General features: G+C 43.2%; 2 protein-coding genes across 10 annotated transcripts in view; both read right to left on the bottom strand.

The window, feature by feature from the left end:
• Positions 1 to 9,175: 9,175 nt before the first annotated feature.
• Positions 9,176 to 10,645, bottom strand: LOC120303349 (zinc finger protein OZF-like; the record flags this gene model as incomplete). The annotated part of the gene is made up of 1 exon (XM_039332816.1): positions 9,176 to 10,645. A coding segment is annotated over one exon (1,350 nt), but the record flags the coding sequence as incomplete, so codon positions are not given.
• Positions 10,646 to 10,905: 260 nt separating this feature from the next.
• LOC120303337 (zinc finger and SCAN domain-containing protein 2-like) overlaps positions 10,906 to 13,245 on the bottom strand; it is a 95,410-nt gene continuing 93,070 nt past the window's right edge. For 3 of the 9 annotated variants that reach the window (XR_005555414.1, XR_005555416.1, XR_005555417.1), the window contains 3 exons: positions 12,851 to 12,880; positions 11,607 to 11,652; positions 10,906 to 11,140 (listed from right to left, as the gene is read on the bottom strand). The gene's annotated coding sequence lies outside the window, so the exon portion shown is untranslated. Of the gene's footprint in view, positions 11,141 to 11,606; positions 12,881 to 13,245 lie in introns of all 9 variants that reach the window. The other 6 variants (XR_005555410.1, XR_005555411.1, XR_005555412.1 and 3 more) reach the window with 3 other exon arrangements.

The raw sequence follows: 13,245 nt of genomic DNA, 5'->3' as shown, positions 1-13,245 counted from the left end.
GGAAGAATAGCTACTGTGAAAATGAAGAGTTTATCAAAACTGCTCTTCTTGTTCCAAACAGCACCTATAAAAATAGAGAAATTTTTTCAATGATTTAAATACTTTGATTTTGAAATTTATTTGGCAAGGAAGGAAAGCCAGAATTAAACTGAAAATGCTACACAAATCCAAAGAAAATGGAGGATATGGATTACCAGATTGGATCTTATATTTTCAAGCATGCGGCTTAATATGACTAAAAGAATGGATAACTGTCAGATATAAAAGACTGTTATATCTAGAAGGACATAATCCGCAACTTGGATGGCATGCATTTCTATGGTATGAGAAGAATAAGATTCATAGATACTTTGAAAATCATTATATAAGAAATACATTATTTCTTGGGGTGAACAGATAAAAGCTAAAATCTACTTGAGAATCCCAGGATTGCTTTCAACGATGGAAGCATTTGTTCACCCGAATCCAAGTGAAATATGAAAAAAATGGACATATAAAGATATTTTGGATACCAAAGGGAATTTATTTATTTATTTATTTAATTTTATTTATATGCTGCCCAATCCCAAAGGACTCAGGGCGGCGTACAAAATTAAAACAATCATCTAACAATAAAACGATAAAATAATACAATCATACCGCGAGTCCAATCATATCCCCCCCCCGGGGACATCAGCCCCAGGCCTGCCGGACCAGGAGAGTTTTAACGGCTTTCTTAAAGGCCGGCAGGGTGGGAGTTGTTTGAACCTCGGGGGAAAGTTGATTCCACCAGGTCGGAGCCACCACAGAAAAGGCCCTTCCCCGAGGGCCCTCCAGCCGACATTGTCTGGACGACAGGACCTGAAGGAGGCCCAATCTATGGGACCTCACCGGTCTCTGGGAACTGTGCGGCAGTATGCGGTCCTGTAAGTAACCTGGCCCTATGCCATGAAGGGCTTTAAAGGTGATAACCAACACCTTGAATTGCATCCGGAGACCCACAGGAAGCCAGTGCAGCTCGCGGAGGATAGGTGACACGTGGGCGTACCTTGGCGCGCCCACAATCGCTCTCGTGGCTGCATTCTGAACCAACTGCACCCTCCGAACGCTCTTCAAGGGTAGCCCCATGTAGAGCGCATTACAGTAATCCAGTCTTGAAGTGACAAGGGCATGAGTGACTGTGAGTAAAGCCTCTCGGTCCAAATAAGGCCGCAACTGGTGCACCAGGCGAACCTGGGCAAAGGTCCCCCTGGCCACAGCCGATAGATGTTGTTCCAAATTTAGCTGTGAGTCCAGGAGGACACCCAAGTTGCGTGCCTGCACTGAGGGAGGTAAATTTGCCTCCCCCAGGACTAATGATGGACCATCCAGTTGACCTTTGGGAGGCAAGACCCAGAGCCACTCGGTCTTGTCAGAGTTGAGTCTAAGCCTGTTCATCCCCATCCAGACCCTCACATCTTCCAGGCACCGGCACATCACGTCGACTGCTTCACTGAAAGGACACGGGGTGGAGATATATAATTGGGTATCATCCGCGTACTGATGATACCTCGCCCCGTGTCGCCGAATGATCTCACCCAGCGGTTTCATGTAGATGTTAAAAAGGAGGGGGGACAGGACCGAGCCCTGAGGCACCCCATGATTGAGGCGCCTAGGGGTCGATCTCTGTCCGCCCGCCAACACCGACTGCGACCTGTCAGAGAGGTAGGAGGAGAACCACCGCAATACGGTGCCGCCCACCCCCACCTCTCCGAGACGACGCAGAAGGATACCTTGGTCAATGGTATCGAAAGCCGCTGAGAGGTCAAGAAGTACCAGGATAGAGGAATGACCCCTATCCCGGGCTCGCCAGAGGTCATTGGTGAGTGCGACCAAAGCAGTCTCAGTGCTGTAGCCGGGCCTGAAACCAGATTGAAAAGGGTCCAGATAATTAGTTTCATCCAAGGATCAAAAGAGTTGGGACGCCACCACCTTCTCTACAACCTTCCCCACAAAGGGGAGGTTGGAGACAGGACGAAAGTTCTTCAAAACAGCTGGGTCCAGGGAAGGCTTCTTGAGGAGGGGCCTCACCACTGCTTCCTTTAAAGCAGTGGTTCTCAACCTGTGGGTCGGGACCCCATTTGGGGTCAAATGACCATTTCACGGGGGTCGCCAAATCACGCTGTCCGCCATTTTTTTCCCTTTTCCCTAGCTGTCCTACTCCCTCTTATTGGTGGCCACACCCACTTGGGGGTCACCACAACATGGGGAACTGTATTATGGGGTCACGGCATTAGAAAGGTTGAGAACCACTGCTTTAAAGGTTGCGGGAAAGACCCCTCCATCAAGGAGGCATTGATTATTGCCTGGAGCCAGCCTCGTGTCACCTCCCTACTGGCAGAACCAGCCAGGAGGGGCACGGGTCCAATAAACAGGTGGCGGCATTCATTGCCCTCACGGCCTTGTCCACTTCATCAGGGGTCACAGGCTCAAACTCGCTCCAGACGACATGACTAAGACCAGCCCCCGGCAACTCGGCTGGCACTGCCCAGCCGGAGTCCAAGTCTCTCTGAATCTGAGCGATTTTGTCCGAAAGAAACTGAAAAAACTCCTCAGCTCTCCCCTGTAAGGGTTCCTCTGCCTCCTCCACTTTAAGAAGGGAGCGGGTCACCCTAGACAAGGCGGCCGGGCGAGATTCTGCGGACGCAATAAGTGCGGAAAAGTGAACACGCTTTGCCGCCCTTATCGCCACTAAATAAGTCCTAAGATAGGCTCTTAATAGTGATCGGTCAGATTCAGAGTTACTGGCCCTCCAACGTCGCTCTAGACGTCTCTTGTTGCGCTTCATCTCCCGGAGCTCCTCAGTAAACCAAGGCGCCCTCCGGGGACCACCATCACAGAGAGGTCGCAAAGGCGCAATTCGATCCAGGGCCCTGGACGCCGCCTCATTCCAGGCCGCAACCAGGGACCCGGACGAGTTGTGGACAAGGGAGTCAGGTATTTCCCCAAGCTCCTCCTGGAACCGATCTGGGTCCATTAGGCGCCTGGGGCGGAACCACCTAGTCGGCTCCCTCTCCCTGCGATGGGGGAGTGATGCTCTGAAGTCCAGCCTCAATAGGAAATGATCTGTCCATGACAAGGGCGAGATCTCTATTCCCCTTAATTCCAGATCATGTCTCCATTGCCCCGAGAGAAACACAAGGTCGAGTGTGTGACCACCCCTATGAGTCGGATCCTGAATTACCTGGGTCAGGTCCATGGTTGCCATGGAAGCCATGAACTCCTGCGCCGCCTCTGAGCGATCGCCGAGTGATGGTAGGTTAAAGTCCCCCAGTACTATAAGTCTGGGGAACTCCACCGCCAACCCGGCTACTGACTCCAGCAACGCAGGCAGGGCTGTTGCAACGCAGCTGGGAGGTAGGTACGTCAGCAGCAAGCCCAACTGAACCCGTGAACCCAACTTCAATAGGAGGGACTCACACCCAACAACCTCCGGGGCAGGAATCCCACGAGGACTCAAGGACTTCCGAGCGATGACTGCCATTCCCCCACCCCTGCCCTGATGTCGAGGCTGATGAAGCACCACAAACCCGTCCGGGCACATCTCCGAGAGGGAAACACCCCCCTCAGGGCCCAGCCAGGTTTCGGTTATACATGCCAGGTCCGCCCCGCTGTCCAATATTAAATCACGGACAAGGGGTGCTTTGTTGACAATGGACCTGGCATTAAGCAACAGGAGCCTACAACTAGGGCCCTGTACTCCCCTGTCACCAGTACTACAGGATGAGCCTTTTGAGGGGCCGGAACAAGGAATCGCTCTAATATAGCGAGTCCTCGTTCCCCAAAGATGGCCTGCCCCTCGGCTCCCGCCATATCTGCCCATCCCCGTCATAACCGGGATGCTCCGACCTTCTCCCCTCCCCGGAGTACCCCCACCCTCACCAGCCTTCTCCCTTCCTGACCGGACTAGCTTTCCATACAGACCAAGCCCAAGGGTAAGTCCTGCCCCCCCTACTTTTGCTATTGCACTCAGCAAAAGGGGTACCAGGCTCCGCCCCCGACTCCACCATTCTCATACCGCAAACACTCAATACACATTCACTCAATTTATATACATAAAAATAAAAATATTCACATTCATACGCCCTAAATACAATAATAAAATTTATACATAACAGGGCCACCATTCATCTACATACATACACATACCCACAACAAACATTCTCTAAAAAATATTGCCCCTCTGTGTCCCAGGCTGGTCCAATGTGGCCGGCTAGGTGATCATTAGGTACTTGTCTTGGGGCAGCCCGTACTTGGCCTTATGCTCCTCATAAGGCCAATCTAAACAAGAGCTTGTAGACCAGGGTACTGAATTATCATGGTGGCCTCAGTTGCAAATTCAATCAAGTATGATAAAGATGCGAAAATGTATGGTTTTTATAAAGAACAATGTTTGATAGATACTGTTAACCTCTGATAAAAAACTGATTAACAAGCTATATAACTTTCTATTAAATTAAAAAATGGAGGATGAACAAGTGAAACAAACAATGCTACAGTGGGCAGAAAACGTTGGATATAATATAGAATTAGAGAAATGGCAAAATCTTTGGGAAATAAATTATAAATTGACCTTGGCAACTGCTTATAAAAAAACTGATATAAAATGTCCTATAGATGGCATTTGCCACCTGCTAGATTAGCAAAAATCTTTTAAAATATGTCCAATAAATGTTGGAAATATAATCAAACACCTGGCTTGTATTACCATATGTCGTGGCCTTGTGTTAAAGAAAAAAAATTTGGGCCAAAAGGCATACTTGGTTAGAAAGGATGTTAGGGAAACATGTAGAATTTAAACCTGCACTCTTTTTATTAGGTATAATATCAGGAAATTTTAATAAGCCAAGTGCATATTTAACATTGGATAGATTAACAGCAGCAGGGATTGTATTTGCTCAGCACTGGAAGAAAGAAGAAACACCACTAGACAAAGAGATAATCAAGAAGATATTGGACTGTGCTCGTTGAGAATCAAAGAGAAAGAAGATACAGAATATTTTCAAACATGGAATTTATTTCCTCAATGGTTGGAGAAAAGGGGTAGACCCTAAGAATGTAACTTGTATTATTAAGCAAACAAATTGAACCAGACAACACCATGTTTATTAAGCACTAATCAAATGTAATAATAGAAAATTAGAGTTGGAAAGGACCTTGGAGGTCTTCTAGTCCTGCTCAGGCAGAGGACTCTATTACTATTCCTGAAAATGGCTGTCTGGTCTCCTCTTAAAAACCTCCAGTGACGCAGCACTCACAACGTCTGGAGGGAAGCCATTCCCAAAGAATCAACCTTCACTTGAAGGAGACTTTTGAAATCTTCCCACCAGCAGAAAATCGCAGCCCCCAGTTTAACAGCCTGCAGCATCAGTGGACTTAAAAGTTGGGGAGGGAAGGGATTTGCAGCAGCAGCAGCTGAGATGCTTCAACCGAGTTGCTTCTCTGCTTGGACGCCGTGGAGGAAACCAAACAGCCCCGCTTGCCCCTGGCTTCTTCTCCGACTTGCCCTCTACTCACCTTTCAGCTGCTGCTTCAATCCGGGAAGAGCACAAAATCATCCCCACACCCCATCTTCTTCCAATTAGTCATCAGGAAAAGGAAGTTCCTCGCCGCTTCCCCTCTCCTCTCCTCCTTTCTAGCAATATAGTACTCGATGGTTTTAATTCCTTTAAGCTCAACCACAGATGCCACCTACTGTATTGTCCGTTTGCTAAGCACAGATGTTGCCTTTTTCACCGCGGATAGGAGGCGGAAAAACACGCTTCTCTCCTCTCTGCCTAAGGCGTTTGCACGATTTCCCCCCTGACTAAAAGCTATCAAGTCGTTTCTGACCTCTAGCAACCGACCTTTGCAATAGCCTAGTCCAGGGGTAGGCAACCTCGGCTCTTTTATGATACATGGATTTCAACTCCCAGAATTCCTGACTCAGCTATGCTGGGGAGTTGAAATCCATGAGTCATAAAAGAGCCGAGGTTGCCTACCCCTGGCCTAGTGAAACGTGATGCTAGTGAGGGAAGTTAGCCCAGGGAAGGAAATATTAAAAGGGCAGAAAAATATATTTTTCCTCAAAAGGACTTTTTTAAAACCAAACCTTGCCCCAAATCTATCTCTCTGCCCCAAGCAAGACTTTAGCCCCATACAAATGCAGATGTAAAACCATCAGAAAGTTGGAGCCAGAGCAATCAAGAAGACAAAGGAAAAATCTGCATACCCCACCCCACCTGACTTCTAGCAACCGACCTTTGTAACAGAGCCTAGTGAAATGTGATGCTAGTTAGATTAGTTCCATTAGATTAGCTATATGCTGAGCCCTAAATGTTCATGACAGTTTTACACAATTATCCAACCAGCTTTCCTAGGGGTGACTCTCAGGGGAGATCAAAAGCTCTTTATACCCAAAATCTTTATGATTTACTTAATGTGGCACCAAACAGCCCCGCTTACTCCCGGCTTCTCCTCCGACCTGCCCTCCACTCACCTTCCAGCTGCTGCTTCAATCCGGGAAGAGCACAAAATCCTCCCTACACACCATCTTCCTCCGATTAGTGATCTGGAAGAGGAAGTTCTTCGGCGCTTCCCCTCTTCCTTTCTAGCAATTTAGTACTCGATGGTTTTAATTCCTTCAAGCTCAACCATAGATGCCACCTACTGCCACTTGATAAGCACAGATGTTGCCTTTTTCACCGTGGATAGAAGGCAGAAAAGTAAGCTTCTCTCCTCTCTGCCTAAGGCGTTTGTACGATTTCCCCCCTGAATAAAAGCTATCAAGTCATTTCTGACTTCTAGCAACCAACCTTTGCAACAGAGCCTAGTGAAATGTGATGCTAGTTATATTAGTTCCATTAGAAGATTAGCCATGTGCTGAGCCCCAAATGTTCATGACAGTTTTACACAATTATACAACCAGCTTTCCTAGGGGTGACTCTCAGGGGAGATCAAAAGCTCTCTATACCGGAAATCTTTATGACTTATTTAATGTGGCTCTCAAAGTTTTAGGACAGTGATGGCGATCCTTTTAGAGACTGATTGTCCAAACTGCAACCCAAAACCCACTTATGCATTCTCCAGTGCCGGGTGGGTGTGGCCAATTGGCTGGGTGTGGCCAGTTGGCTAGGCATGGCTGTGGTAGTAACGGCAGACTGGGTGGGACTAAAAAGTTCAATCAATTCCAACTTTTGCAAGATCTTCCCCCCCCCCCAAGAAGTTGAAATTGACTGATTGAACCTTTTTTTTTTTTGCACATGGTCACCCCAGTCCTAGGCCTTCAGCTGGGTTTTATAAAACCTTTTCATTTAGGCCTTCACCGCCATGTGCAAAAAAAGAAAAGGTTCAGTCAACTTCAACTTCTCCTGGGGAAAAAAAAGTTCTTGCAAAGTTGGAATTGATTGATTGAACTTTTTAGTCCCACCCAGTCTGCCATTACCACTGCAGCGATGCCCACCCAATGGGCCACACCTACCCGGCACTCGATGATGCATGTAGGTTTTGGGTTGCAGTTTGGGCAGTCTCTAAAAGGTTCACCATCACTGGCCTAGATATACCTAACTCTCTCAACCAATTGTCATTTAGCATCCAGACCATTTATGATCTTTCTCCTTCTCTGCACATTTTCCAGGGCCTCAACATGTGTTGAATCATGGGACCAGAACGGGGTGCAGTATTCTAAATGTGGACTCACCAGTGTGGTGTAAAGTGGTACTATCATGTCTTGTTGACTTGACACTATCACGCAGTTGATGCAACCTACAACTACATTGGTTTGGGGGGGGAGGGGAAGCTGCAGCAGATTCCCTGCTCCTACCGGTCCATTACGACACCTAGATTCCTCTGTTGAGCCAGATATTACATATTCTATTCCTGTTCTTTTCGTTTTTCCTACCTAGGTATAGGACCTTATTTTATTCACCAATGAGCTGCATTTTCTTGGCCCAGTGCTCAAATGTGTCAAGATCCTTCTGGATCTTGAGCCCATCTTCTAAAGTATTGGCTCTTTTCCCCAACTTGGTGTCATCTGCAAATTTCATTTGTTCCCCTTCTATCCCCTCCTCTAAATCATTTATGAAGATGTTGAAGAGTCCTGGGCCCAAGATCGAACCTTGAGGTACCCCACTGTGTGCTTCTCTCTATGTAGATGTAGTTCCATTGAGGAATACCCACTGAGTGTGGTTGGTCAGTCAATTGCGAATGCACCCAGTCCTGCTTCTGTCTATCCCATGTTGTTCTGTCTTATCAAAAAGTTAACTTGTGCTCTACCTTGTCAAATGTCTTGCTGACGTCCAAGTATACTATCTCCAAAACATTTTGCAAATCCACTAATTACGTTACTTCATCAAAAATGGCAATAATGCTTATCTGGCATCAAATTAACAAACCCATTTTGGCTTATTACAGCTGCCTATCATTTCTGATTCTCCAGAAGTATTAGTGGAAACAGAAGTTTACTTTAATTCATTAATTAATTAAACAACTTGTGAAATTCTCAGTCTTTTAAAAGAAGAAATAAAATCAGGGGGGACAGGACCCAGAAGAACCAAGAGAGGTTACAGGCACCTTCAAATGCCCAGAGTGTCACACTCAGGACCAGCTTTCAGACTGAGCAGCCAACTTATTCTTAAGTTAAAGAAATTCATTCCCGACATTTTTTTAACATTTGTGTCTACTCATTGTCGCCATCAGTGGGGACCTGAACTTCCATGATGTCTGTCGAATCTGGTTCAGAATTTGGAGAATCATCAGGGAAATCAGAGAGATCCTCTGTGATTCTTTGATTTTCAAAGGCTACAAACCGACTAGAAAAATAAGTGGCTGTTTTAGAGGGAAACTGTAGCTTAGTTGTCCAGTTTGAAATGTCCTAATTTCCCTCTGTCAGACTGGCAGTGATGGAGAAGACAATCGCTGAATCTGAGAAGGATGCCAATCAAAACATATCCAGTTAGCCGTTCTAATTTTTAAACTGTGCCTAATGAATTGCTGTATTTTCATAGAATTTAGGACGTGGGCAGATAGAAATGCAACAATAAATTAAGAAGCCTAACTGCAGCTCACGTCATCAGAGGAAGAGAGTGGCGGGACTGATGTGTGATTGAAACTGACATTTTAAATTTATAAATGAGGAGGGAAGGGAGGCTGAGTAAAACAGATTACTTAGAGATGCAGATTGCACGAGACAGATTACAAGTTAAAAACTTTATGTGTTAGAAACCTACTGTATGTATCACTGAGCAAGAGTTGGGTAATGAGCTTTACATTACCTTATTAAATTCATTCAGTATTAAACTTAACCACTGCCCATCTCGCCATCTGAGGCAACTCTGAGTGAATTCCCTTCACCTAATGTCCATAACAACACTGGATTTCTCAGTGAAATATTTCCCACAATCAGGACAAAGGGTTTTTCTCCTGTGTGAGTCCTCTGGTGATTCACAAGGCTGGAATTGTGACTGAATCTTTCCCCACAATCTGGACATTCAAAGGGTTTCTCTCGTGTGTGAATCCTCTGGTGTCTCACAAGGTTGGAATTATCACTGAAACCTTTCCCACAATCAGGACATTCATACGGTTTCTCTCCTGTGTGAGTGCTCTGGTGTATCACAAGGCTGGAATTCTGATTGAAACTTTTGCCACAATCTGGACATTCAAAGGGTTTCTCTCCTGTGTGAATCCTCTGATGTCTCACAAAGCTGGAACTCTCACTGAAATCTTTCCCACAATCAGGACATTCATACGGTTTCTCTCCTGTGTGAGTCCTTTGGTGTTTCACAAGGCTGGAATTCAGACTGAAACGTTTCCCACAATCAAGACATTCATACGGTTTCTCTCCTGTGTGAGTCCTCTGATGTATCACAAGGCTGGATTTGTGACTGAAACTTTTCCCACAATCAGGACATTCAAAGGGTTTCTCTCCTGTGTGAATACTCTGATGTCTCACCAGGTTGGACTTGCGACTGAAACTATTCCCACAATCAGGACATTCAAAGGGTTTCTCTCCTATGTGAGTCTTCTGGTGTATCATCAGGTTGTACTTGTGACTGAAACTATTCCCACAGATAGCACATTCAAAGGGTTTCTCCCTTGTGTGAGTCATCTGGTGTTTCACAAGGCTAGAATTATGATTGAAACTTTTCCCACAATCACGACATTCAAAGGGTTTCCCTCCTGTGTTAGTCTTTTGGTGTTTCAAAAGGCTGGATTTCTGACTGAAATCTTTTCCACAATCAGGACATTCAAAGGGTTTCTCTCCTGTGTGAGTCCTCTGGTGTATCACCAGGCTGCATTTGTGACTGAAACTTTTCCCACAATCAGGACATTCAAAAGGTTTCTCTCCTGTGTGAGTCCTCTGGTGTATCACCAGGTTGGACTTGCGACTGAAACTATTCCCACAGATAGCACATTCAAAGAGTTTCTCTCTTGTGTGAGTCATCTGGTGTTTCTCAAGGCTGGAATTATGACTGAAACTTTTCCCACAATCAGGACATTCAAAGGGTTTCTCTCCTGTGTGAGTCCTCTGGTGTTTCACAAGGCTGGAATTCACACTGAAATTTTTCCCACAATCAGGACATTCAAAGGGTTTCTCTCCTGTGTGAGTCCTCTGGTGTTTCACAAGGCTGGAATTCTCACTGAAATCTTTCCCACAATCAGGACATTCGAAGTGTTTCTCTCCTGTGTGGGTCCTCTGGTGTCACATGACATGGGAATTTCTAATGAAACTTTCACACAATCAGTACAGTCATAGGTTTTCTTCCTGCTGTGAATCCTCTGATGTATCACCACGTTGCCATGCTCACTAAAGCATTTACTCCATTTTCTTCCTCACAGGGCGAGGCCTGCATTACTCTCTGCTCTATATGACTTTCCAACAGACCTTTTCTTCCAATAGTCTTCCAGATATTTCCCTTCACTTTGCATGTAAGGTATCCTTGAGTTTTGAATAATTATTTATTCCAGCTTGAAATCTTTCTTGATTTTCTCTCTTTTTTTCTATGAGCTGTTGAAGGAGGAAGAGAATTGTATGGTTTTCTGAAGGAAATGGAAAATATTTTGATTTCTGGCTCAGTTTGCTTTCCTTTTAATGTTGCTTGTTATTCTTCGCAGTCCAGAGTGCTTTTATTGCCATCCTCTTTGTCTATAAGATTCAAAGAAAAGTGTCATTAAATGGTTACAGATGTGGAAAAGAATATATATATACATTACAATGAAAAAGCAAACATGCCACGATACTAGAATAATCTCATACATTAATTATGATTCATTTCAGACACGGAAGACTATCTAAATCCAAGTTCAGATATCTGTTCAATCATAAAATTCTCTTGTTGACTTGGATCAATCACAAATTCTTAACAATTCAAAGGGTTATCATCAAATATAAAGTGCTGAGGCTAAATTTTATAATTGCAGATATATGCATACAGAGAAAAATATAGACACACACCTACAAATGTGTATATGAAGAAAATCTATGTCTTTCAAGCCTGGAAAAATATCCCCAAATAGTTTACAGTCAAAGCTTTTCAGCTAATTTTAGAGATGTGAATGAAAAATTAATTACAAAAGTAGTAAAATAGGAAAAAAAGGAAGAAAAAGATTACCTTAGGGTTTTCTTAAAATGCCAGAAGAAATCTGCGTACAGAATGTCTGGAGGGAAATGAACCTAAAAAAGACTCAGTATACATTTTATTCAAATAGACAAAAATCATGATATGGATGTCCCCTAAATTAAGAACTATAGCAGTAAAGGAAATGGAATTCTTTTTCAAAGAAAATAAAAATGAAGACGCTTTACTCCAGTACATACGGGATATAGTCAAAACATACTTCAGAGGTTTAGCTATAACTTATACGGCTGAAAAGAATAAAGAGAAAAAGTAACAGTGTACAACGCTAAGGGAAGAGTTTAAAAACTTGGAGGTAAACTAAATCTAATAGAGTCAGAAGAGTTGGCTCAACAAATCAGAAGGGCAAAACAATTTTTTTTCGAAAATGCAAATAATCCGGGAAGATGGTTGATAAACGAATTGCAAGATGAGAAGGGAGATATGTAACTCCAAAATGAGGCAATAAAAAAATAGTTAAAGAATATTATGAAAAACTATATGATATAGAAAAAAAATCTCTCTGGGAAAAACAACACGATATATAGAAAAAGCCAATCTACCAAAAATTTCAGAAAATTTTAAAAGCATGCTAAACAAAAAAATAACAATGATGAAACTGATGGAAGCTATAAAAAGACAAAAACATGATAAAACTCCAGGACTGGATGGACTACCTACAGTGTTCTATAAATGCTTTCAAGATACATTAATTCAGACAATATATCATAAACAAACAGCAAAACTAATTGTAAATGGGGACTACACAGGGAATTTTAATATAAAGAAAGGCACAAGACAAGGATATCCGTTATCCCCATTGCTATTTATATTGACATTGGAAGTTTTGAACAGCAACATCAGACAAGACCCAGAAATTAAAGGAATGGAGATAAAAGACAAAAGCTATAAATTACAAGCATTTGCAGATGACTTGCTATTTATCACAGAAGAACGATTGGAGACAACCCCTAAATTATTGAAAAGGATTGAGGAATTTGGAGAAGTAGCAGGATTGAAAATAAATAGAGAAAACAAAAGTTATAGTTAAAAACCTTACATCCAAACAAACAGAATAATTGTCAGAAAAAATTTGGGAATATACCTAACAGCAAGATGTGTAATGATAAAAGATAACTACATAAAATTACTTAATCAAATAAAATTAGATCTAGAAAAATGGAAAAACGTACAACTATCAGAGTTAGGAAGAATAGCTACTGTGAAAATGAATACTTTACCAAAACTGCTCTTCTTGTTCCAAACAGCACCTATAAAAACAGAGAAGAAATTTTTTGATGATTTAAATACTTTGATTTTGAAATTTATTTGGCAAGGAAGGAACGCCAGAATTAAACTGAAAATACTACAAGAATCCAAAGGAAAATGGAGAATTTGGATTACCAGATTGGGTCTTATATTATCAAACATGTGTCTTAATATGCCTAAAAGAATGAATAACTCTCAGACATAAAAGACAGTTATATCTAGAAGGACATGATCCGCAACTTGGTTGGCATGCATTTCTATGGTATGAGAAGAATAAATTCATAGATAGTTTTAAAATCATTATATAAGAAATATGCTACTTCTCCTGTGGAAAAAGATTAAAGATAAAATCTACTTGAGAATGCCA

The sequence above is a fragment of the Crotalus tigris genome, unplaced genomic scaffold (assembly GCF_016545835.1).
Source record: "Crotalus tigris isolate CLP2741 ecotype Arizona unplaced genomic scaffold, ASM1654583v1 scf7180000024464.508515016:1373766, whole genome shotgun sequence".
Lineage (NCBI taxonomy): Eukaryota > Metazoa > Chordata > Lepidosauria > Squamata > Viperidae > Crotalus > Crotalus tigris.
This window is presented reverse-complemented; position numbering and strand designations above follow the sequence as displayed.